This window comes from Protopterus annectens, chromosome 3.part0 (assembly GCF_019279795.1).
Source record: "Protopterus annectens isolate FY-2018-M chromosome 3.part0, PAN1.0, whole genome shotgun sequence".
NCBI classification, from domain to species: domain Eukaryota; kingdom Metazoa; phylum Chordata; order Ceratodontiformes; family Protopteridae; genus Protopterus; species Protopterus annectens.
Window position 1 is genome coordinate 1183871885 of NC_056731.1, and position 23486 is coordinate 1183895370.

At 39.8% G+C, this 23486-nt stretch overlaps 1 protein-coding gene across 1 annotated transcript in view; it reads left to right on the plus strand.

Moving 5' to 3' along the window:
* LOC122797014 (synaptonemal complex protein 2-like) overlaps positions 1-23486 on the plus strand; it is a 1143152-nt gene that overhangs the window by 500137 nt on the left and 619529 nt on the right. The window contains exon 12 of the mRNA XM_044065784.1: positions 10451-10508. Within this exon, the coding sequence (XP_043921719.1) occupies positions 10451-10508 (58 nt within the window). The remainder of the gene's footprint in view (positions 1-10450; positions 10509-23486) is intronic.

Sequence of the window (23486 nt, forward strand, 5' to 3'; positions counted from 1 at the left end):
CCAGCTTGGGTGGTGAGGCATTTTCTGGGTCAGTCAGTCTAAGGCACCTGGTCCCCTTTAGAGACCAATTTGACATAAATGTCCTGGAGGTGAGTGTGGTACTCCTAGGATTGCAAGCCCTTCATAACTCTCTTCCTTCCAAGAACATTGCAATTCAGACATGTCAGTTGTTTGGTACATCAACAAGCGGGGAGGAACCAAGATATTTATCCTTTGTATCGAGAGGGCATAAGGTTTTGGCATTGGCTGAGCCCCTCCACCACTTTCTAGTGGAAATGCACATTCTGGGGAAGTCATTCTTGCGGATAGGCTCAGCAGGACCATTTTGATGCCTCATGAGTGGTCTCTGAAGCTTTCAGTGGCAGACATGCTCTTCCAGAAATGGGGGTCAGCCTTGCTGCAATCTCTTCATCGCTCCTTCCAACATCAAGTGCAGTGAGTTCTTTGCCCTGATCCCTCCTCAGGGACATTCACTGATAAATGATCTAGTCTATGCCTGACCACCTGGTCTACTTTATGCTTACCCGCCTCCCTCTCATTCCCGAGTTTCTTAAGAAACTTGGCCTCAACAACTGTAGTTTTCCTTCCTCTGGTCTCATCTAATATGTTTACCATGGAGTCTGGATCTGATCCTGGACCTCCTCTCCTATCCTTCGGGATGTCCTCACCCAAATTTGCCCAAGCTAAAGTTGACTGCTTGGTTGCTCCAATTCCATTGATGGCTAGAAATCCCAGGCTTTCCTCACCAGTTAGAGATTTTACTAGCATCACATAAACCTTCAACCAGGAAAATATATAACAGTAAGTGGAAGAGATCTTCTATTTGGGCCTACCAAAACCAACTGGATCCTTTTATGGCTCCCATTTCTGCTGTTAGATTTTTTTGATGTCCATTTTTCATAATGGAACTAACTTCTTCACTGTCAACTGGCAGCTATCTTGGACTTTCATGTTGGGGAAAATTCCTTACCTTTGATCTGTTCCAAGCTGCGTAAGACTTTCCTTAAAGGCAGCTTTCTTCTTTGTCCTCCCTTTGAGGATCCCATTTTTCCTTGGGAACTTACCATGGTCTTACAAGGATTGGTGGCACCTCCTTTAGATTCAGCAGCAGAGGTTGTTTTGAAGTTTTTGTCTTGGAAGATTGCTTTCTTAGTAGCTATCACTTCAGTTAAATGAGTGTCTGAACATTGAGTAATCTGTCAAACCACTTGGTCTTTCACAAAGATAGTTACATTGTTCACCAATCCTTCCTTCCTGCCCAAGGTTGCTTCTGAGGCTAATATTAATCAGGTAGTAAATCTTCCATTGTTCTTTCCTAATTTCCAAAACAGAGGAGAGTACAAACTCCATATGCTGCATGTGCATAGACAGTTATGTGTTTATTTGATAGGACTAAACACTTCAGGAAGTCTGGCCAGCTTTTTTTTTCCAAGACTAAATTTGGGAAACCAGTTTCCAAAGTTTCTCTTGGCAAATTGGATTATAAGCTGTAAAGGGATTTTCTTACCGCTACCCATCAAAGCTCATTCCACTAGGTCAGTATCCACCTCTGCTGCCTTCTGGTCTAGAGTGCGCATTGATGATATTTGTTGTGCAGCTACTTGGTCTAACTCACATACTTTCATAGCTCACTACAAGTTGGACATTATTTCTAGGAACAGGGCCTCCTTTGGTTCTGCTCTGCTCCAGAATATCCTTCCATAAGCTCCTTCTGAGATTTATGTAGCTGGGAACTCTGTCCCACAGGTTTAAGACTAAATAAAAACAACTTCAGATAAAATAATTTATGTACTTACCATAATATTCCATCTGAATTGTTCTTTTTCATTTGGTCTTCAACCTTCCCTCCCCCCATCCCCCTTTCACATTATTTCTTCTGGATACCTGGCTGATGTTGTATTTGGTCACTCCTGTTGCTGTGTTGAGCTTCTTAAGTCTCCTTGTTCTTTCCCTTCAGGGACACACGCTTTCTCATTTATATCCTTTTATATATGTGTGTGTATGTATATATATATATATATATATATATATGTGTGTATGTATATAGTTGTATTTTTATTACTCTTGTTTTGGGAGCAGCAAACTGATTCTGAGGAATGAAGGGGGGAGCAGGACATTATGAGCAGGGGAGGAGCTCAGATTTTTCGGATCCTAGAGCTGTAGTATTCGGTCGAGTTGGCTCCGAACCCACAGGTTGAAGACCAAATAAAAAAGCAACAACTCAGATGGAACATTATGTTAAGTACATAACTTTTTTTTACCTCTGGTGAGTAAACCAGTTCTGTCTCAACTAGGTCTCCCTTTATCCCTTCTAGCCCCTACTCGGTCTGTAACAAGAGATGCCTCTGACCTTTGCTTGGGAAGCAGTATCCAAGGGAGTGAAAGCTCAGGGTCTGTGTAACAAGCAGAACAGTTGTGAATGCACAAATTTCAAATAAATTGTCTCTCCAATAAATGCTCTCAGATCTCTAAATCGTCTTTGAAAGCCACACCCTCTGCTAGTAATTACAGGCATCACATTGATGTGGTACATAAGCAGGAGGAACCAGATCCTACCCCCCTTGCAAACTAGTTATGGTTGCCTAGGATCTAGCAATGCAGCACAATCTGTCCACTACATGCTGTTTACATTCCATCAGAGCAAAACACTGTTGCACACAGGCTGAGTAGGACCACAATAGACTGACACGAGTGGAAGGTGAACCCCAGGGTTTTCCAGGAATTGATACAGCCGTGAGGAGCTCTTCAAGTAGATCTGTTTGCCTCTTTTCTCATCAGACAGCTAGATAAGTTCTGCTTCAGGACTCCTTGCAGAAAAGCCTGGAAGACAGCTGCCTTTTCATATCCTATGGATATTAACATTTGTGTATGCCTTTCCATACTTTCCTGTTACAACCAGGATTCGTTTTAAGGTCCCAGAAGGACTCTCCCATCACGATCATGATTAACTCCTTTTAGCCCAGACAAAAATGGTTCTCCCTTTTTTTGAAAATGGCCTATGCTAATTACCACAAGCTTGACTCACACAGGACAAGGGGGTGTTTGATACACCAGAAGCTTCATTTTTTCAACTCATTGCCTTTATAATAGAATTTTAATATATTTTAGGCACCTGTTTTCTGAGGCCATACAGCAGGTATTAAAGGAGGCTAACAAACCTGCTATTAGAAAATCATATTTGTCATAGTGGAAAAGATTTTCTAGTTGGTGCCAAGGAGAGAACCAGAATCCTTTTAAGGCCTGACATCTCTGGTTATACAGCATTTATTCAAGTTATACTCTGGCCTTTCTTACTCTGTCAAGTTTCATCTCTGTTTGCCCATGGATCTCCTCTTTCTACCCTGTCTCAAGTTAAACAGTTTTTGAAAGGGGTATTACATATCCATTCACCTGGAAGACAGGTGGCTTCTGCTTGGGATCTTAATATTGTACTGAATAAACGATGTTCTTCGTCTTCCCTTGCTGCAGTCCTGACAATTGGGTATAGTCCGCGTCCCAGTCGGCCCGAATACCAGAGTATAAGGCTGACGTCGGTCATGGCGCCTTAGACTGACGTCAATACGTCAGGGTACTAATGCGCATGACCGACGTCATTTCCTCAGTCTTTTTTGCCGCATGGTCCGATGCAGAAGCAATTTTGCGAGTGCAGGTTGGCGTTCTGAGATTTTGGAGTTTCAGACCGAATACAGAGTTGGCTAAGTAACCCGTTGGGAACATTTTGGTTTTTCTTGCCTCAGTATTTAACCGGATGTCGAAAAAGTGAATAACTGTATTTCTTGTGGGAAGCAGATACCGCATAGGGATTATCATACATTGTGTATACCTTGTTTAGGGCCTGAGCACGGCGTTGTTGGTTGCCGCTCTTGTGCTAGATTTAACAAGCGCACTATTAAGAGGAGGCTTGATTGTGCTAGGTTAGTGTTTGGGAAGCGTTGCAATTATACTATGCCGTCGGATGCTCCGCGCCTGCTTCATCTAAGAAGCGCAAGGACAAAACAGTGAAGTCTAGGGTGAGGAACCGGCAGTCCCGGACGTCGGTCCTTTAGAAGGCTCAGGAGCCACAGGTTTTGCCAGGAGTCTCTATGGAGTCTCAGGCAGATACTTTACTGTTACAGGATGTGCCCTCTCAGGAGGTAGGCCAGGCTGAGGGGCTTCTCAGGTAACTGTTCTTCCCTCTCTTCCCAAGGTAGTTAGGGCCTCTCCTTCTGTTGCCAAAGCTTCTTTTAGAGGAAGGCCAAGTTCAGCTTCTGTAGGGGCTTCTCCTAGCATTTCGGGCTCTGTGCCTAAGAAACATATGCTTAAAATGGCAGAAGATTTGATTACTCTGATTAGAGGTTCTATGGCCCCACCTGATAAGAGGCCTAGGGTGGAACAGGAGGTTGATAGTTTTGAACAGTGTTCACAGGCTTCAGAGTCTTCTGTGGAAGACTTGCCAGAGTTTCCTACTTATTCTGATTCTGATGTGGATGATTCCACTCCTTCAGCTTCTCCTCCTGAGGATTTTTCATTTTCAGAGACTCTTCACTCCATGAGGGAGCACTTTAAATGGGAAGGCCAAGATTACTCTGACTCCAGAAAAGGCTTAGGGAATTCTTGTTTTGCCCCAGCATAGGCCCTTAGCTATTCCTCCTGTGTTGAATGTGGTGGAGGATGTTTTGCAGAGGCTTCTCTGAACCCTGATTCCTTGCCTCCTGCTCCTGTTAAGCCTGATAGGTATTATAGGGTGCCCGAAGCTCATAAGTATTTGTTTAAGAGTCCCAGGGCGGACCCAGAAACTGTTTCTCAGGGGCCTAAAGGTGTTAAAGCTTCTGTGGTTAAAAATCCTGTACCCTCTGATAAAGAGGCAAGGGCTTTGGATAGGTGGGGTAAGAAAGTATATACTTCTTCCACTCTAGCCATGAGGGCGTTGAATTGTCAATTTCATATGCTGAAATATCAGAATTATCTCCTTTCACAATTGAAATCTAAGGTGGATGCTTTGGCGGAAGGTATTGAGTGTAAAGAATTGCTGGATTTGGTTCATGTGTCTGAACAAGTGGGTAAGCATTCTTTGCAGTGTGGTTTTGATGCTGTTCAGGCCTCCTCGAGGGTGGCTGCTACTAGTTCTGTTCTTCGCAGACATGCATGGTTGAAGGATCAGAATTTAGCTGAGCATGTTAAGACCAGGATTTTGGATGCTCCTTTACAGTCTGATGTGTTGTTTGGACCGCCTGTGGAAGCAGTTTTAAAGAAAATGGAGGACAAAGCTAAGTCTATGCAGACTGTTAAAGATTTTTGCAGGTGCAGCCTCCAAGTTTAGTAGAAATTGGCCTGCTAAGGGGTGGACATATCCTGCTTATGGTTCCCAGTCTAGGGGTAGGTCTAGACGTGGTAGGGGCAGGGCTCAAGGTTCGTTTAGGCCTAGATCAGACAGTTCACCTGCTCAGACTTCTGGTGAGGGCAGGGGTCAGTCCTTTCGTAAGCAGAACCAATGACCTGCCTTTTCAGCTGCCAGTGGACTCTCGTCTGGCAGCTCCTTTGGGAGGAAGATTGTCTCTTTTCAAAGAAAATTGGGATTTAATCACTCAAGACAGATGGGTGCTGGATATCATTCATCACGGGTACAGATTTTATTTCCACACAATGCCCCTTTCAAAGGCATGCCAGATGTTCCTCCTCCACAAAGAAAAGAGGCTCACAAGCAAGTTTCTCAGTTACTCCAGATAGGGGCTATTCAGCCAGTCCCTGTGTCAGAAAGGGGCTTTTTATTCTCGCCTGTTCCTAGTACCAAAGAAGGGGAACACGTGGAGACCAATTTTGGATTTATCTATCCTCAACACTTATCTGGACATTCCCAAGTTCAAGATGTTGACGTTACAGCAACTGTTACCTCTGCTGGGCAAGGATCACTGGATGGTAACTTTGGATCTCAAGGAAGCTTACCTTCATGTGCCCATAAGGCTAAGTTGCAGAAAGTATCTGCGTATCGAACTGGAGATTTTCATTATCAGTTCTCTGCATTGCCCTTTGGCTTATCTACTGCCCAGAGTATTCACAAAGGTTCTGGCTCCAGTGATAGCTTACTTCAGGCTTCAAGGCATTCAAATTTATCCTTACTTGGACGACTGCCTGATTCTGGCTCAAGAAAAGGAACACCTTCTACAGCATCTGGAATATGTCATAGCAGTGCTAAGATGCCTAGGGTATTCTGTGAACGAAATAAAGTCCAGTCTAGTACCCTCTCAAGACATGTGCTTTCTGGGTGTGAGACTGAATACAGCAGCCCAGATGGCCTTTTAACCCCGGACAAACAAAAGAGTCTGTCACTTTACTTCCATCAACTATCTCATCAGTCCGTGCTGACTGCAAGGACAGTCCTTCAAGCATTAGGGTTCATGGCATCTTGTATTCTGGTGCTTCCCAATGCCAAACTGCATATGAGGAAGCTGCAATGGTATCTCAAAATGTATGGACACAGCACTGCCAAGATTTGGACACTGTCATTCAAATAATACCTTGCCTTCAAAAGGAATTCTTGTGGTGGGCTCAGGAATGTCACCTAAACAAGGGACTCTCTGTGACCCGGCCAGAGGCGAGTCAGATTTTAACGACAGATGCCTCGGACACTGCTTGGGAGCTCATCTAAATGGAAAGTGGATACAAGACAAGTGGCCTGCCAGACTACAGCATCTACATATCAACATGAAGGAGATGTTAGCAGTCCAGTTTGCATTGATGGCGTTCAAGGAGTTACTTCTTCCAGGGCAGGTGTTGATTCTGACAGACAACACAACTGTCATGTGGTACATCAACAAGCAAGGGAACACATTCTTATCCTCTATGCAGGCAAGCAATGATTTTATGGGAGACTGCGTTAAGCCTGCAACTGACTCTTCAGGCAAGGTTTCTGCCAGGAGCACAGAACTCCCTAGCAGATGTATTAAGCAGACAAATCATGGATCCCCACGAGTGGAAACTGGATCTTCATGTATTTCAGAAATTGACAGTGTCATGGGGAACTCCAGACATAGATCTGTTCGCTTCTCCACTAAACCACCAGCTGCCAAAGTATTGCACAAAGGGGTTTCATCACACAGCTTGGAAAGTGGATGCTCTGTCTTTCAGTTGGAAAAACCTTCATGTCTATGCCTTTCCACCTCTACCTCTTCTTCTAAAGGTATTACTAAAGGTCAGACAGGACAGGCCAAGGATGATTTTGATAGCTCCAGATTGGCCTCGGCAACACTGGTACCCACTTCTAAGGAGTCTTGTAAAGAAGCCTCCATGGCCTTTACCTCTGATTCCTCATCTGTTATCTCAGAAGGACGGTCATCTGCTCAATGTCAAGCTTCCATCTCTTCATCTCACAGCTTGGCATATTCTGTGTTGAAGCATGGTAGGTCTCAGCTTCCTCAACAAGTTTTAAATGTGATTATGGAAGCTAGAAGGCCTAGTACTAGGAGAGTGTACGCAGAAAAATGGAAGAGATTTTTATTTTGGAGTACAGCAAAGAATTTGGAGATTTCAGAGCCTAATTTGAGTGTGGCTCTTCAATATCTTACTGAATTATTGGACAAAGGTTTGTCTTTCTCTTCCATAAAGATTCATGCTGCAGCAATTTCAGCTCACTATGATTGTGACCCATCTTTGTTTTCGCATCCTTTGTTCAAGCAGTTTCTTAGAGGGGCAAAGAATATAAGACCCCCACGTAGAGCTCCTACTCCTGCTTGGGATCTCAATTTTGTGTTGGAAAAACTTACTCTACAACCTTTTGAGCCTGCAGCTACTGCTGAATTGAAATATTTGTCATGGAAGACTGCTTTTCTGTTGGCTATTACTTCTGCAAGAAGGGTGTCTGAGTTGCAGGCCCTTATGGCAGTAGAGCCTTTTTTGATTTTCCATAAGGACAGGGTATCATTACGTACTAATCCTTCCTTTATGCCTAAGGTAGTTTCTAGTGTGGCTTTAAACCAAACTATTCATTTGCCTACGTTTTTTGCAGATCCTCAAAATAAAGGGGAAAAGATTTTGCACACTTTAGATGTACACAGGCAATTGCGTTATTATTTGAGCAGGACTAAAGATTTTAGGCAGTCTCAGCAGTTACTTGTTTCTTTTGCTTTAAGTTCACAGGGCAAGCCTGTGTCAAAACAAACTATTTCTAGGTGGATTGGCTTTTGCATTGCATTTTGTTATTCCCATCATGGCAAAGAGGTTCCAGCTGGGATTAGGCCTCATTCCACTAGGGCTACTGCCACTTCAACAGCATTTCTAAGGGGTGGCAACTAAGGATATTCTGGAGGCAGCTACTTGGAGTTCAGTGCATACTTTCTCTAGGCATTATCACCTGCCTATATACTCTAAGACTAGAGCTGGTTTTGCCACAGCTGTTTTACAAGGCATGTTGTCAGCTCCTGCTACTTTATAATTTGCCAGCCTCCCTTACCTCTGCTTTGGGATTCTACCCAATTGTCAGGACTGCAGCAAGGAAGGCGAAGAACATAGTACAGTTTTGTACCTACCATAAATGTAGATGTTCGAGGATTCCCTTGCTGCAGTCCAATTTACCCTCCCTCCTTCCCTCTGTGTTTCAGGGTGGTTGTGTAGGTGAGTTTACATGCTTATATTTTTGTATATATTACTGTATATATTGTACATGTTTTTTGGTGCAGGTTGTTTTTGGGACTTGTCTTTTTGGGTCTTCTGACATCTGGGGCAAGAAAAGACTGAGGAAATGACGTCGGTCATGCGCATTAGTACCCTGACGTATTGACGTCAGTCTAAGGCGCCATGACCGACGTCAGCCTTATACTCTGGTATTCGGGCCGACTGGGACGCGGACTATACCCAATTGTCAGGACTGCAGCAAGGGAATCCTCGAACATCTACATTTATGGTAGGTACAAAACTGTACTTTTCCTTTTGAACGTGCTCCCAAGGCTGAATTGAATTTCTTAACTTACAAAACAATGTTACTCTGCTATTAGGGTATCTGAGTTACAGGCTCTTATGATTATTCAAACCCATCTCATACTTCACACAGTGTAATGTTGAGAACAAGCCATTCTTTTATGTCTAAAGTGGTTTAGAGTTTACTTTGAGGTAGCCGATTCATCTCCCTGTTTTTATCGAGAATCAAATAAAAGAAGAGAAAATTCCACAGAGCCTGATATTCTTATGCAGCTAGGATACTACATATATAGGACAAAAATCTTCAAGAAGTGTAGAAACTGTTTTTCATATGAAAATAAGAAAAGAGTAATTGCTTTTTGTTACTTTCACCATAACAAGACACTTCCAGTCAAGGTCAAGACCCACTTTAGCAGGGTTTTGGCTACTTGTGTAACATTTTGGAAAGGACTGGGCTCTACAAATGTAGAAGAGAAAGCAATTTGATCATTTGTGCATACATTTACCAAGCACTACAAAGCCTTTTTCTGTAGGCCTAGAGCAGGCTATGCTGGGATTATTCTCCAGGGGCTCCAGAACTCTGATACGTCTCCCTTTTCTCTCCAAGCTCTGGTGTTCAAACTATTTAGATTAGGCTACTGTAACAGTAATCTAATGGCGAACATAGCCAACTTGTGTAAGTAAACTCCACTATAACAGTAAATGTTTAAACAGGTCAGGGTTGCAGTAGGAACACCTTTCCTCCATTCCCTTATTTTCATATGTTTTATGTTGGAATGTGATCATTTTTCTTTCTCCCTTTTTACTAGCACATACTTAGCTTGCAGAGCTCAAGCCTCCATTCCTCTGATGCAAGAAAGCTCTGAAGGTTTGGTGTCCTAACCACTGACTTTATATCACTTTTCTCTAGCTGTTTAGCAGTTAGGGCATATAGAAGGTGCCCGTAAAACTTTGGAATCTGGACAGTTGTATCATTTGTAGGATATAACTACACAATTTAGGCTGCAGCAGTGATCTATTTGAACATCTATTGTGATGTTAAGCTTACATTCACAACTGTACTTTTCCCAGCTCACCTGTGGATAGTGGGGTATGAGCATAGGAAAGTCTGGTCTGCCCTACTCGGCTTAATCACTGTAACATTTACTGGGACAATCAATTTAGAAAAAGGATAGAGTTCTTCCCATAATTACAAATGGAAATGAATGAGAATATATTCCTGTTATATTTTCTTATGACAACAGCAGAGATCTTGTACTACTGTTACTATTTGAACTGAAACTGAAAAACCACAACTTTGGTACTGAAGCAGCACTTTTAAATTAGGTGCCTGTTTATCAAAGTATAAAATATATTTAAACTGTTTTCCTATAAACATTTTGAAATCTGACCAACTTTAAGTCAAAGAATATTGTTCAGAGATGTACTTTTTGTATTATTCTTGTATTACGTCAGAATTCCTGTATTATTTGATGCTACTTTTACAGCAGTCATATGTACTCCTGACATTAAATGTAAAAGTGAATCACTGGATTCTTACTTTTGCACTGTGCATTTTCAGAAGTCTCACAAGAACGAGTGTGAAAGTGAAACCGAGATCCAGTGAACGTACAAAACAGGTAAGGAAAACAATCTAGACTGAGCTCTACTTTTAGCAGACACAAACATGTTAAAAATCGGATGTGTTTTCAGATATTTGTTATAAGCTATGCAACATCCCATAGCTGTTTTAAATCTTGCTTATACAACTGCAGTGCAAAATACTGCTGCTTGCAATTTCTGGCAGTTAAGTCAAAGGTGCAAAATAAGAGAATTACATAACTTTTCATTTTAATCTTTACCAAGTGGGAAGGATACTGTATCCACAAGTATGTTGTGACCAAGAAGTGCAGACTGAGATTTCATAATCATGTATTTTTTAAGTGGCATTTCATAGGAGGTTACTAGGCTAATGGCCCTAAGGCCTTTATAAGTCTACCCATGTAAAAATCCCATATGCCCTATTTGATCATAATTAGTTGTTTTTAGCAGAGCAATTCTGTGATCAGCACCGATCATCAACAAATAGAATGTTGGACAGCTTACATTTCTGTTTTAACTCAGCTGTTATGCAGCATGGTTACATCAGTGTGTGTGTGTGTGTGTGTGTGGGGGTGGAGGGACTGCAGGAAGCAACTGAATAGATGGTGCTAAATGGAACTGTGTATGGCTGTAAAACACCAGGTCAATGACCATTTCCTCTGATCAAGCAACATATGGAGGTCAGTTGCTTTCATCCACAGATTGTCATTATACCCACTTCTTGGACTATATACAGCTCAGATATCTGACGGCACTCAAGAAGGCCAGCCTTAGGTAACATGGAGCCCCAGACAAAGGGCTCTGTGGGCCCCTATTGTACATTGGTCACTGCACTTACCCAGTGCTCCTCCCCTTCCAATCTTGGCCCCATGCCACACAGATTGCTTTGTTTTTTTCTTTTCTTCTTCCCCAGTCTGTCTTAACATTGTGCTTTTTCTGTACTGGATTAAGTAAGGAGGAACTAAATTAAATTTGTGAGCAGTCATAAGGCTCTAGATGTTGTGAGGTGCATCTCAGCAGCTTTTTATAACCTGTTTATTTAATTTTAATTTAATCAGAGTAGAGTACTGGTAATTTGAACCTTTAGAAGACTCAGGCCAGGAGCACTGGTTAAATGACTTTCTCAAAGTTAGACAGTAGAGGCTGAGGGAATCAAACCCTGGATCACTAGATCACATCATTGTTCATCCAGTAATACCCTGAACAGAATTTATAAGAAAGGTAAAGTCAGCATCAGTCTTTTTTTAAGGAAAATATCTTGTGTCTAAAGCTTAATGTTCAAAGATAACATAGTTCCCAGTAAAATTGCCACGGTAATGCACTGATCAATATCGTCCAATTTCAGGCTTAACCAGGTGAGATGCACAATATTTCACAAAAAAATACAAAAAAGTAGCCAATAACAGAATAGTTTAGACTAATTACATAGGAAAAAACTGTGTATATGCATGCCAGTGAACAAGCACAGTGCAATGTACCATCAAGCAGAGTGAAATGTACAGTGTATACATTTGTTTCTAAAGTGGGTTAATCTTCAGTGAATCTTGAGAGAGAGGAGACTCAGAAAGAAGACCGGTTAGGTGATGTATCCTGTGTTGAGGCAGGAGCATTTGGCTTAGATGAAGTGCTTTTTGAGTTGCATTCTGAATTTGGAACATACCTCTCAGCTGTACAGATTTTCGCAGAATGTCTAGGTTTTTGCCTCATATTTTGGGTCCGTTTCTCATAAAATTCTTTTTTTTTCTGGCAAATCTTTGTCAAGTCTTTGAGGGTTGAAGTAAGAAAATAATGTCAGTCTCAGGCTTCATACCCTTCAGAAAATTCATGCTAATAAAAAAAACTGTTCTATCAATTTTCTAAGTTTGTAAGAGCAATATTTAAAAAATGTCCATATGTTTGTCCCCCCATTATTAGTGTCTTTGTCCAGATTTCTTGCTCTGAGGATAAGGGTCATCTTTGGAATAAGTGTTGATTTCCTTAATATCAATGGGGAAAGCTTGCCAAAGAGTTGATGCTTGAGAGGGGAAAACATGCACAGTGTTGTGGAGATTGGTTCTGGGGTAGTAAGAGTTGGTGTGGCTTATGAGTATTGTCTCAGTTTTTTGTGAAGTCTAGCTGGAAGGGGAGTAAATGTGTGGAGTTGAGTAGTTTGTAGAGTTGGGATCCTAAAAGTAGGTTAAATCTTTGTTTTATGGATAGCCGTTTGGCTTTTTCTAGGGTTCCACAGTGATCACAGAAAAGTGAGTTTGTAGTGAATCAGCAGATCCTGTTAGTCTGGAGTGCGGCAATGTTTTCTATGAGACAGAAGCAAAATATGGAAGCCCATACTCAATCTGAGAAGGGAGAACCCTTTTGCCCATGGCTGCTTTGGCCATTTGGGATAGAAAAGGGGGGATGTTTGGATGGAAGAGGAGGGAGTTTATTTTGTCTCTCACTTTGTCTATGTGTGAATGAAAGTTTTAGTGACTGATCAAGCCATAGTTCTAGGTATTTGAAAGTAGAGGCTGAATGGCATGATTGTGCAGGTCAAAGATAGTTAACTGCTGTGTGAATTGTATGTGGAGTTCCAAAGAGCATAATTTTGGTATTGCTGGGGTTAAGAAGTAGTTTATTTTTTGAGCCATTGGTGGGGCTAATGTAAATCTGAAGAGATGGCACTGAATGTTGGTGTGAGAGTGACCTGTTCATTAACTGACCATGTAATCAGCATAGAGGATAAGTAGGAGATGGCAGAAGGTCACAAGGAAGTTTGCTAATGAATATGGAGAAGAGGATGGGGGCTAGAATGGATCCTTGTGGCACAGTTTGGTAATAGGTGCATATTCTGATTGAGAGGATCCTATTTTAACTCCAAAGTGTCTATCGGTGAAGATGTTTTTAAACCAGGGAATGGTGTCAGAACTGGTACCAAGTTTGGTTTTGTTTGTTTTGGACAAAATAAGAGTTTAACGGGATGTCATTAGTTAGGTTGTATCGGGGTCCTCTGGTCAGCTGTATCTTCTATGTACCCCTCTTATGTGAGATTGCATCTGAATCATTTCCAGAAAAGCATGTAATTCAGTAATCAAAACTGGTGTTGCTAAATAATAACTGAGGAGACTGTTAATGTGAACTTTAAAATTACTATGCCTAATCTACAGGGAATCTATGGAATGCCCTTCATCATTCAGGAAGAAAAGTGTACGTTTTTAACACTAAAACATTTAGGCACCATCTCAGTTCCATCTCTAACTACACTGTTGACGATGCTTGGCATCCATATCCTTTATTTCCAACTCCTAATGACTTGTGACTAAGTTCTTGTAAACACTTTCCAGTTTTATCTCCTCTTATTTTTCCAGCTCTCTCAATGTGTATATGATGCATACCAAACATAAAAACACAGGCATGGAATATGTTTAACATGTTGAAGGAAATTGTAGATGATGAGCAGTTTAGTTTGCTTTTCAGACTTCAACAGGCATATGTTTTCTTCCCCCGTGAGAGACATTTTTTGTTGTGGGTGTACCTCAATAGTAAGACAGCACTGAGCTATGGCACTAGCAGAAGCTCTCCACCTTCCTTTTTGAATGGCTCAGACCCATCACCTTTCCATCCCCATTAGTCACCATTTCAGACACAAAGCACTTGATAGGCTGCTTTTTCTGTTAGCTACTAACTAGCTTAAGCTAGAACTAGCTGATTTATCCACCAAACCATTTGTGTTGGTTTTCATATTGCTGCACCCCTCCATCTGACCTTCTACACACCAGCTGTTTCTACTACCATTGTTTTCTATTGCTTATCTCATGTTTTACATAGTTAAACAGATGCTGAGGACATTTTAGGTTGTGAATCTTGTAGCTTTTCCACTAAACTGTATTTATATCCCTTATCCCTTTCTAATTTCTCTAAATCATTTGAGTTTTTAAAACCAAGATGAGAATTCCTAACTCAGAGTATAATTAATGTTCAAAAAGTTTGAATCGTTTCAATCTTTGATGTTAGCCAGAAGTGCTCTTTGCAGCTCCAACAATGTGCCCAGAATTGACTCCACCTGCAAGTCATACAGAGTTGCATATATTGGTAGCATATCTAAATACGACTACAGATTATTTTTTATTAGAGCAGTGCTCCTACTACTATCAAAACTGTTTAGATATCTTTCTTCCATGTTGCTCACATCTCTGCCTGCAAACCCTGATATTTTATGGCTTTGTATCTCTGTACATGAGACACTGTAATCAGTAGCTGTAGCAATTTCAGTGATCAATCCTTCTTTTATCTTTTTTCATGGACAACTATATCTGCTTTTCTCTCCACTATTTTTTGAATGGTTGGTACTGGGTGAATCCCATGTGATGTACATTTCATTATTCTCTATAATGTGGTTCATGTTTCCAGTGCTTCTCAGCTATTCCTGTACTATAGTGCTTGCACAATCCCCAGTAGAAGTCTTGCCACCTTATTGTGCCTTTCAGTGTACAGGCCCTCTGCCTTGAGTATATCACACTCAACAACAAGGTGTATGACTGTTTCCTTTTTTACAGAACCAACATTTGTCTGTTTCTTCCACTTGTTCAGTGGACTTTCTAAACCAATGGATATGTAGTCCACTATCCTGGGCTGCCATTATTAACCTTTCATCCTTTGTTTTCACCTCAACTATCCTTATCCATTCCTGCATCTACCTAATCAACACGAGGTTGTTCCAGGAGATCTCTATACTTGCCACTATATTTATGTTTTTTCCATGATTTCTTTCCTTCTTATCTAATCCTTCTCCTTTTATTCTTTCTTTTGTTTTTGCCATATCACTTTCTGATTTTTGTCGAGCCAAGTTGTAACCAAGACCTAATTTGTTCAGTAAACGGCTTAATAGGTTGAGTTTGGCCAAAACAACAGTGGTGACAAAGAATTACCCTGGAATATCCCCCTTTGAATTTATTCCCAAGATAATTTGCCCTTTGACATGGCTTAATTCCAAAGTGGTATCCCACTGTTTCATGGTCATTGTCATATAATTGATCAGTGTAGGACATATGTTATGAATGTGGGATGCTTTCAAATTCTTTTCTTTTTTTTTTTTTTTTTTTTTTTGTAATCTATCCATGCCATACTTAGATTCCTTCCCTTTTTCAATTCTCTATTATGATTTTATTTATTAACAAATGATCCTTTGTTCCATATGATTTTCTTTTGTTACCCTTTTGTTCTATTGCCATGATTGAGTTTTATTCTAAATGATTACAAACACTGCATCAATTCCATTATACAGTATGTAGATCGGATGGTAAATTTTGTACAGTTTCACTGATAACCAGGAAAAATGATGCTCCTTCTTGTTAACCAGGTTGTTGTGTGTTTGGGATGCACATATAAGTAATTCTTACTCCGCTAAATCTTTGTTTAAAGATGTTAATACTTTTAGATTGATGTTAGGTGTGGTATCTGGGTTTGGGATTTTCTAATTAGGATCTTTTCTTAATTTTGTTTCAGTTTCTGTGGATGTTACTTCATCCCATTTCATATCATGCACATTAGAACTCTCTACTATTATTTTTATATTTTTTGTCAATTCATAACCTTTTCATTTTTTTTTTAATTTCTCCAAATCTTTTGGGTTTCTAATACCATGATGGGAATGGACCCCATTCCTAAGTTAAACTGTGATTAAAGTTTCTGAAATTAGTATTGTTTCAATCTTTGTTAGCCAGAAGTGCTTTTCGCAGCACCTACAGTGTGCCCAGTAATGACGACTCCTGCAATTCGTATGGAGTTACATATCTAAATATGAGTGTAAATTTTTTTTTATAAAACCCGTTGCTCCTACTACTGTCGGAACTGTCTGAATATCTTTCTTCCACATTGCTCTCATTTCTGTCTGCAAATCCTGATATTTTATGACTTTGTCTCTCTCTATATGTAAGACACTGTAGTCACTGGGTGTAGCGATTTCAATGATCAATGCTACTTTTGCCTTCTTTTCGTGGACCACTGTATTTGGTTTTCTCACATCTATCCTTTGAACTGTTGGGTAATGAGTGATCCCATGTGATGTAGACTTCATAATTTTCTATGATGCTTTGTGGCTCATGTTTCCAATGCTTTTCAGCTACTTCAGTATTAAAATGTTTGCACAATCGCCAGTGCAACAGTCTTGCCACATTATTATGCCTTTCAGTTAAACAGTCCTTCTGCCATTAGTATGTAACAACCAGCAACAAGGTGTGCAACTGTTTCCAATTCTGTTTGACAAAACCTACATTTGTCTGTTTCTCCCAAATGTTCAATGGATTTTGTAAACCAATGTGTATGTATTGCACTATCTTGGAACACCAGTATTAACCTTTCATCTTTTGGTTTGAATTTGCCTCTCCTTAACCATTCCTGTGTTCTATCCCGAACAACATGAGGTTGTTCCAGGAGCTTTTTATACTTGCAACTATATTTACAGTTTCCACATTTCTTGCCTTCTCACCTGATCCTTCACCTTATATTCTTTCTTTTGTATATTCTTTCTTTCATTTTTTGGCACAGTCAGTTGCTGCCTGACTTTTATCTACTTCTGATTTAATTTCCATTCCGGCTTGACGCTTATATGCTTCTGCTAGACAGAGCAGGGAAGTCACCTTAGATTTATTGTCCTCACGTTTCAACACTTTCAATATGTTTGGGTCTTGTGAGGACAGCAGATATGTATGCAGTCCCACGATTGCAGGTATATACATATAATCAATTTCAAGGAGGGGACCATACCTCCTTTGGAACGAAGAATATATAATCTTGGTATGGACTGATTTTTATAAATCATTTGATGTGTCTGAAGCATCCTTCTTGTTTTCCTATGTAATCTATCCAACACCTTTTGGGGCCAGTCAGTCACTCCAAAACTGTAAGTTACAACAGGAAGAACAAATTGGTTTATAGCCTGAACTTTGTTCCTAAATGTCAATGCTGTTGTCAGGATTAATTTAAGTCTTCTACAATATGCCTTACTTGACTTTTATTTACATCTGTTTGTTTTATTGTTGATTCATCAATTCTGAAATATTTATACACTCCCTCTTGCTCAAGTTTTTATATCACTTTCTTGTCTCAAACTGATGTTTTCTTGGTGCTGCAGCTTTCCTGCTTTAAGGTTGCTTTTGCACATTTATCAAGACTAAATGACATTCTTATATCATTTGAAAAAGTTTTGACTACTTGCAGTTGTGCTTTCAGTTCCTCATCTGATGAACTACACAGTTTTAAATCCTCGACAAAAGAGAAGATGAAAAGTTTTTACACTTTGTTGCTTTCTGGAAGCCAAATTATAGCCATGACCTAATATGTTAAGTAGATAGCTTAATGAGTTAAGGGCAAGGCAAAAGAGCAGTGGTGACAGAGAGTCACCCTGGATTTATCCCCCTTTGGATTTTTATCCCTGGAATAATAATTTGCCCTTTATCATGGCTTAACTGCAAAGTGGTTTGCCACTGTTTCATGGTCACTGTTATGTAGTTAGTGTAGAAGTGTATAGGTTCATAGGTGTGTATTAGGCTAATGGCCTTGGAGCCTTTACAAGCCTAACCCATAGAAGTACCCTGGCATCGTTCCGCCTAACATTGGTTCCCAGATAGAGCCACTGGAGTGATCCCCGGGGCAAACTTTCTATTTCCCATCCACTCATCAGGATCTCTCTTGAAGAGGGCCAGTGAGGTACTCTGATTGACATGTATGGGGAGTCTATTCCAGAGCATGGGCAGTCTCTGGGTTTTGAACCTGTCCCTCCAGCATGTTCTGTTGATTGATTGTGGTAATGAGTTTGAGGTCTCTGGAGTGTGTGGTGCAGAGAGGGATTGGGATTTCTTTAGATGTAGCATTTCTAACAAAGCTGGGTCAGACATGGCTTTGTAAGTTGAGCCGGGATCACCTCTTAGACGATATGAGACAGAGAATAGCTGGAGTTTTTTGAGTCTGTCAATGTAAGACATGTTTATGGCCTAGGATCCTCTTTGTGAGGTACTTTTGTGGCCTTTCCAGCTGTTGCGTGTGTCTAGTGAGGTACATGCCAAATGGGACACTATACTCCATGATTGGCCTAATGAGGGTAGAGTAGAGAGAGATGATGACCTCATTCTTCCTGGATGTAAAACCCTTGGTAATGAGATGTGCCACATAGAAGGACTTTCTGATCACAGTGGCAATGTGGTGTTCGAAGGGGGGGGTTGCTGTCAACCTGTGCCCCCAGACACCTTCACTGTTCAGTGGGAACTGAGTTTTTCCCAAAGGGGATGATGACGCATTTTTTGGCATTAACCTTAAGGCCATGGTTTCAACACCAGTCATTGGTCTACAAAACTTGGGGAGTTAATAAGTTATACATTTGTAGGCACTCTTTTATCCACGAGTGTGGGATACTGTCAAATGCTTTTTTATAGTCTATCCATGCCATACTTAGATTCTTCCCCTTTTTACAGTTCTCCACTATGACTTTATTTAACAACAAATGATCCTTTGTTCCATATGACTTTCTTTTATTGCCCTTTTGTTCTATTGCCATAATTGAGTTTTCTTCTAAATAACTAAAACTCTGTGCATCAATTCCACTGTATAGTTTATACGTCGTTGGAAGGCATCTTACTGGTCTATAGCTTTTAGGGTAGCTTTCAGGTTCACTTGTAAGTAGGAGCATTATTTTTCCTGTTGTTAGCCAGGCTGGTGTCTGGTTGGGGTATGCATATAAATAGTTCTTAGTCATGGCTAAATCTTCATGCAAAGATGTTATTACTTTTAGCCACAAGTTTAGGTACTGCATCTGGGCTTGTGATTTTCCAATTAGAGGCTTTCCTTAAGTTTGTTTCATTCATCCCATTTCACATGCTGTACCTTTAAAGTTCTTATTCTTTCATTTGGCATCTTTGTTATGTTCTACAGGATCTTCATAAATATTTCTCCAAATTGTATGCATTTCTTTTTTTGGTGGTCTTTCATTTCCTTTTACCTTGTTTCCCAGTTCTATTATATAAAACTTTTTTGGGGTCATCAATAAATTGCTTATTTTGTACATTTCCTTTATATTTATCTGCATATCTTCTAAGTTTTTCTGCCTGTGCTCATGTTTTCAGTTTATTATTTGAGATGGTGCGTGATAAATCCTGAGCCATTATAATACTGAGCATTGATTTTATCACGTTTATCTTTGAGTATTTTTGTTGATCTGTTCCCTCTTCACAGTCACACTACTTGTCTTAATTGCTTTATAGTTTTCTCTGTTCGAGATTTCCATGATGGCATTCGATTTCTCCCTGTCCTTTCCCTTACTACCCTGTGTTCTTATGGTAAGACTTTATCTGTTATTAATTTAGCTGCACAGTAATATATCTTATTTACTTCTATTATATTGCATGAATCTCTATGAACAGTCCTAATTACTGTATTCATTTGTTTTATCAGACTTCTAACTTTTTGGTTTTGACCTTCTGTGGTCTATTTCTTTCATTGATCTTAATATGTCTATCTCTGTTCAATCAAGCAACTCTTCTTTTAGGTAATTTTTTTCTAAACCAAGGACATATTCTTTGTTCCCAATTTCATGCAGGCATACTATAGAAAGTTCCAGAGCTTCTTCCTGTGTCTAGTTCTCTTCAGTTTCATCCATTGCTCTTTCATATGGGAACTCCATTGGCCTATCACTCCACGACACTGACTGTATCAGAGTTGCCACAGTTTCCTGTTCTTTACCTTGCTGTATAGCTCCAACTGAACCTTTGTACTGGTTTCCTATGGGAGGCTCCAAACTATCTTTATATGTCAACTGATTAGATGCTTCCTGCTCCACTGGTTTATCCTTAATTTGGGTGTGCATTGCTCTATCCTGTTGTTATCCAAGTTAAATTTTCTACACCAAGTCCCTCATTTTGCAGGTAGTCCATAACCTCGGTTTCTGTTTCTTTAACTTCTCCATTACTAATCCTCTTTTCTACTTTTGTTTTCTTGTTTTTTGTATTGTGAAATTTTCCATATCCAGATGTCTTTGCCTGTACTTCTCTTGAAATATCTTTGGTGCTGCTCTCTTTGCATTGATTAGTTTTGCTTTCTCCTTTGCATAAATATTGTACCATATTAAATCTCTCTTTCTTTCCCATGTCCATATTTCTTCTTCAGATGATTTATAACCTTCTATAAGATACATCTGATATTTGAGAGGGATACCATTTTGTTCCATTTGGCATGAACATCTACACCTGTTTTAGCTCACAAATAAAGCATCCCTAAGATTGCTTTTACGGTGTATGCTTTGTATTTCTGGATGTTTCTTGTTTCACCAGTCTCAGAGACAGTTTCCCTTCTGTAAGCTAGGCAGAGGTGGCTTCTTGAGCCGGATCTATGTGACTTAAGTATTAGTTGAAACTTTGGCACTTACAGTTTTATAACTATCTTAGCCTCACCAAGCTTGACTATTTTACTCATTCTTGGATCCATCTTAGTACCATATCCCAGGTAAGCCAGATTCCAACATCTGATTGGCCTAGCCAGCATTGGCCATCTTTCACACTGAATGGTTACCCCTAGGCCAGCTGTAGTCAGTGTGTTCACGCAATTTGTTGCCTCCCCTGATTTTCTCCAGTGATTTATCTCTGTTGCTGATCTTTTTCCATTGGTTTCCCGTGTATCTGGTCATTTTATTTTTTCATTCGCCAGTTTGAATTTCTGGGACTTTGACTCCTTTTGTAATGTGCATTTTCAGAGTTCACTTGCATTGCCTTTTGTCCTGCCTAATCAGTATGGACATGTCAAATTTGGAATGCAGGTAAAAGCTTTTACCATTTAAGTTAAATAGATTGTTCACACTAACACCTCTACACATAATTTCTTTTATTTTGATGTACATTTTTGTATTTAAAGTTATCACGAAGCAGTATTATTTGCTTTTTCCCATTTTTAATTTCTCCAAGTCTTTTGGGTTTCTAATACCATGACTGGAATGGACCCCATTCCTAAGTCAAAGTACGATTAAAGTACATGAAATTAGTAGTGTTTTACTCTTTGACGTTATCCAAAAGTGCTCTTTGCAGCACCCGCAATGTGCCCAGTAATGACAGAGACTGCAATTTATACAGTTACATGAATTGGTAGCATATCTAAATACGATTGTAAATTCTTTTTTCTAAGAACCTTTGCTCCTACTACTATTGTAAATGTCCGGATATCTTTCTTCCACATGGTTCTCGTTTCTGCCTGCAGATCAAGGTATTTTATGACTCTGTATGCAAGACACTGTAGTCACTGGGTGTGGCAATTTCAATGATCAATGCTTCTTTTGTCTTCTTTTCTTGGACTACTGTATCTGGTTTTCAAGCATCTATCTTTTGAACTGTTGGTATTGGGTGATCCCATGCGAAGTAAACATTTTCTATGATTCTTTGTGGCTCATGTTTCCAGTGTTTTTCAGCCACTTCGATACCATAATGTTTGCACAATCTCCAGTGTAACAGTGTTACCACATTATTATGCCTTTCAGTATACAGTCCCTCTGCCATTAGTGCCTCGCAACCAGCAACAAGGTGTGACCATTTCCAGTTTGGTTTTACAAAACTTACATGTGTCTGTTTCTCCCACATGTTCAATGGACTTTGTAAACTAGCATGTATGTAGCCCACTAACTTGGGCAGTCAATATTAACCTTTCATTTCTTGATATGAATTCACCTCTCCTTAACCATTCCTGCATTTATTCTTGATCAACATAAGGCTCTTCCAGAAGTTTTCTATACTTGCAACTATATTTGTTTTTGCCACATTTCTTGCCTTCTTATCTGGTCCTTCACCTTATATTATTTTGTTTTTTTAGCACATTCAATTGCTGCCTGTTTTTTATCTACTTCTGGTTTGATTTCCATTCCTGCTTGACGTCGATATGCTTCTGCTAAATTAAGCAGAGATGTCATCTTAGATTTATTCTCCTCATGTTTCAAAACTTTCACTACATTTGGATCTTGTGAGGTCAATAGATATGTGTGGTGCCCCATGATTACAGATCTGTACATGTAATCAATTTCAATGAGACCCATCCCTCCTTCAGAACGGGGAATATATAATCTTGGTATACACTGATTTTTATAAATCATTTGGTGAGCATGAAGCATCCTCCTTGTTTTAATATCCAATCTATTCAACACTTTTTGGGGCCAATCAATCACTCCAAAACTATAAGTTAGGACAGGAAGAGCAAATTGATTTATGGCTTGGATCTTGTTCCTAGATGTCACTGCTGTTTTCAGGATTAATTCAAGTCTTCTAAAGTATTCCTTACTGAGATTTATTTGCATTTGTTCATGTTTTATTGCTGATACATCATCAATTCCCAAGTATTTATACACTCCCTCTTGCTCAAGTTATTTTATATCACATTCTTGTCCCAATCTGATGTTTTCCTGGTGTTACAGTTTTCCTTTTTTAAAGGTTGCTTTTGCACATTTATCAAGACCAAATGACATTCCAATATCATCTGAAAAAGTTTTGACAACCTGCAGCTGTGCATTCAGTTCCTCATCTGATGAGCTATACAGTTTTAAATCATCGACAAAGAGAAGATGAGAAGTCATTGGACTTTGTTTTCTAGAAGCCAAATTGTAGCCATGGTCTAAGCTGTTAAGCAAACAGCTTAATGGATTAATGACGAGGCAGAATAGCAATGGGGACAGAGGGTCACCCTGGAATATCCCCCTTTGAATTTTTATCCCTGGGATAATAATATGTCCTTTATCATGGCTTAATTGCAAAATGGTCTGCCACTGTTTCATGGTTACTGTAATGTAGTCAATCAGTGTAGGGTGTATCTTATACATTTTTAAGCACTTTTTTATCCATGAATGTGGGATACTATCAAATGCTTTTTTTGTAGTCAATCCATGCCATACTTGGATTCATCCCCTTCTTACAGTTTTCCACTATAAAAACAAATGATCCTTTGTTCCGTATGACTTTCTTTTATTGCCCTTTTGTTCTACTGCCATAGTTGAGTTTTCTTCTAAATAACTATAAACTCTGTCA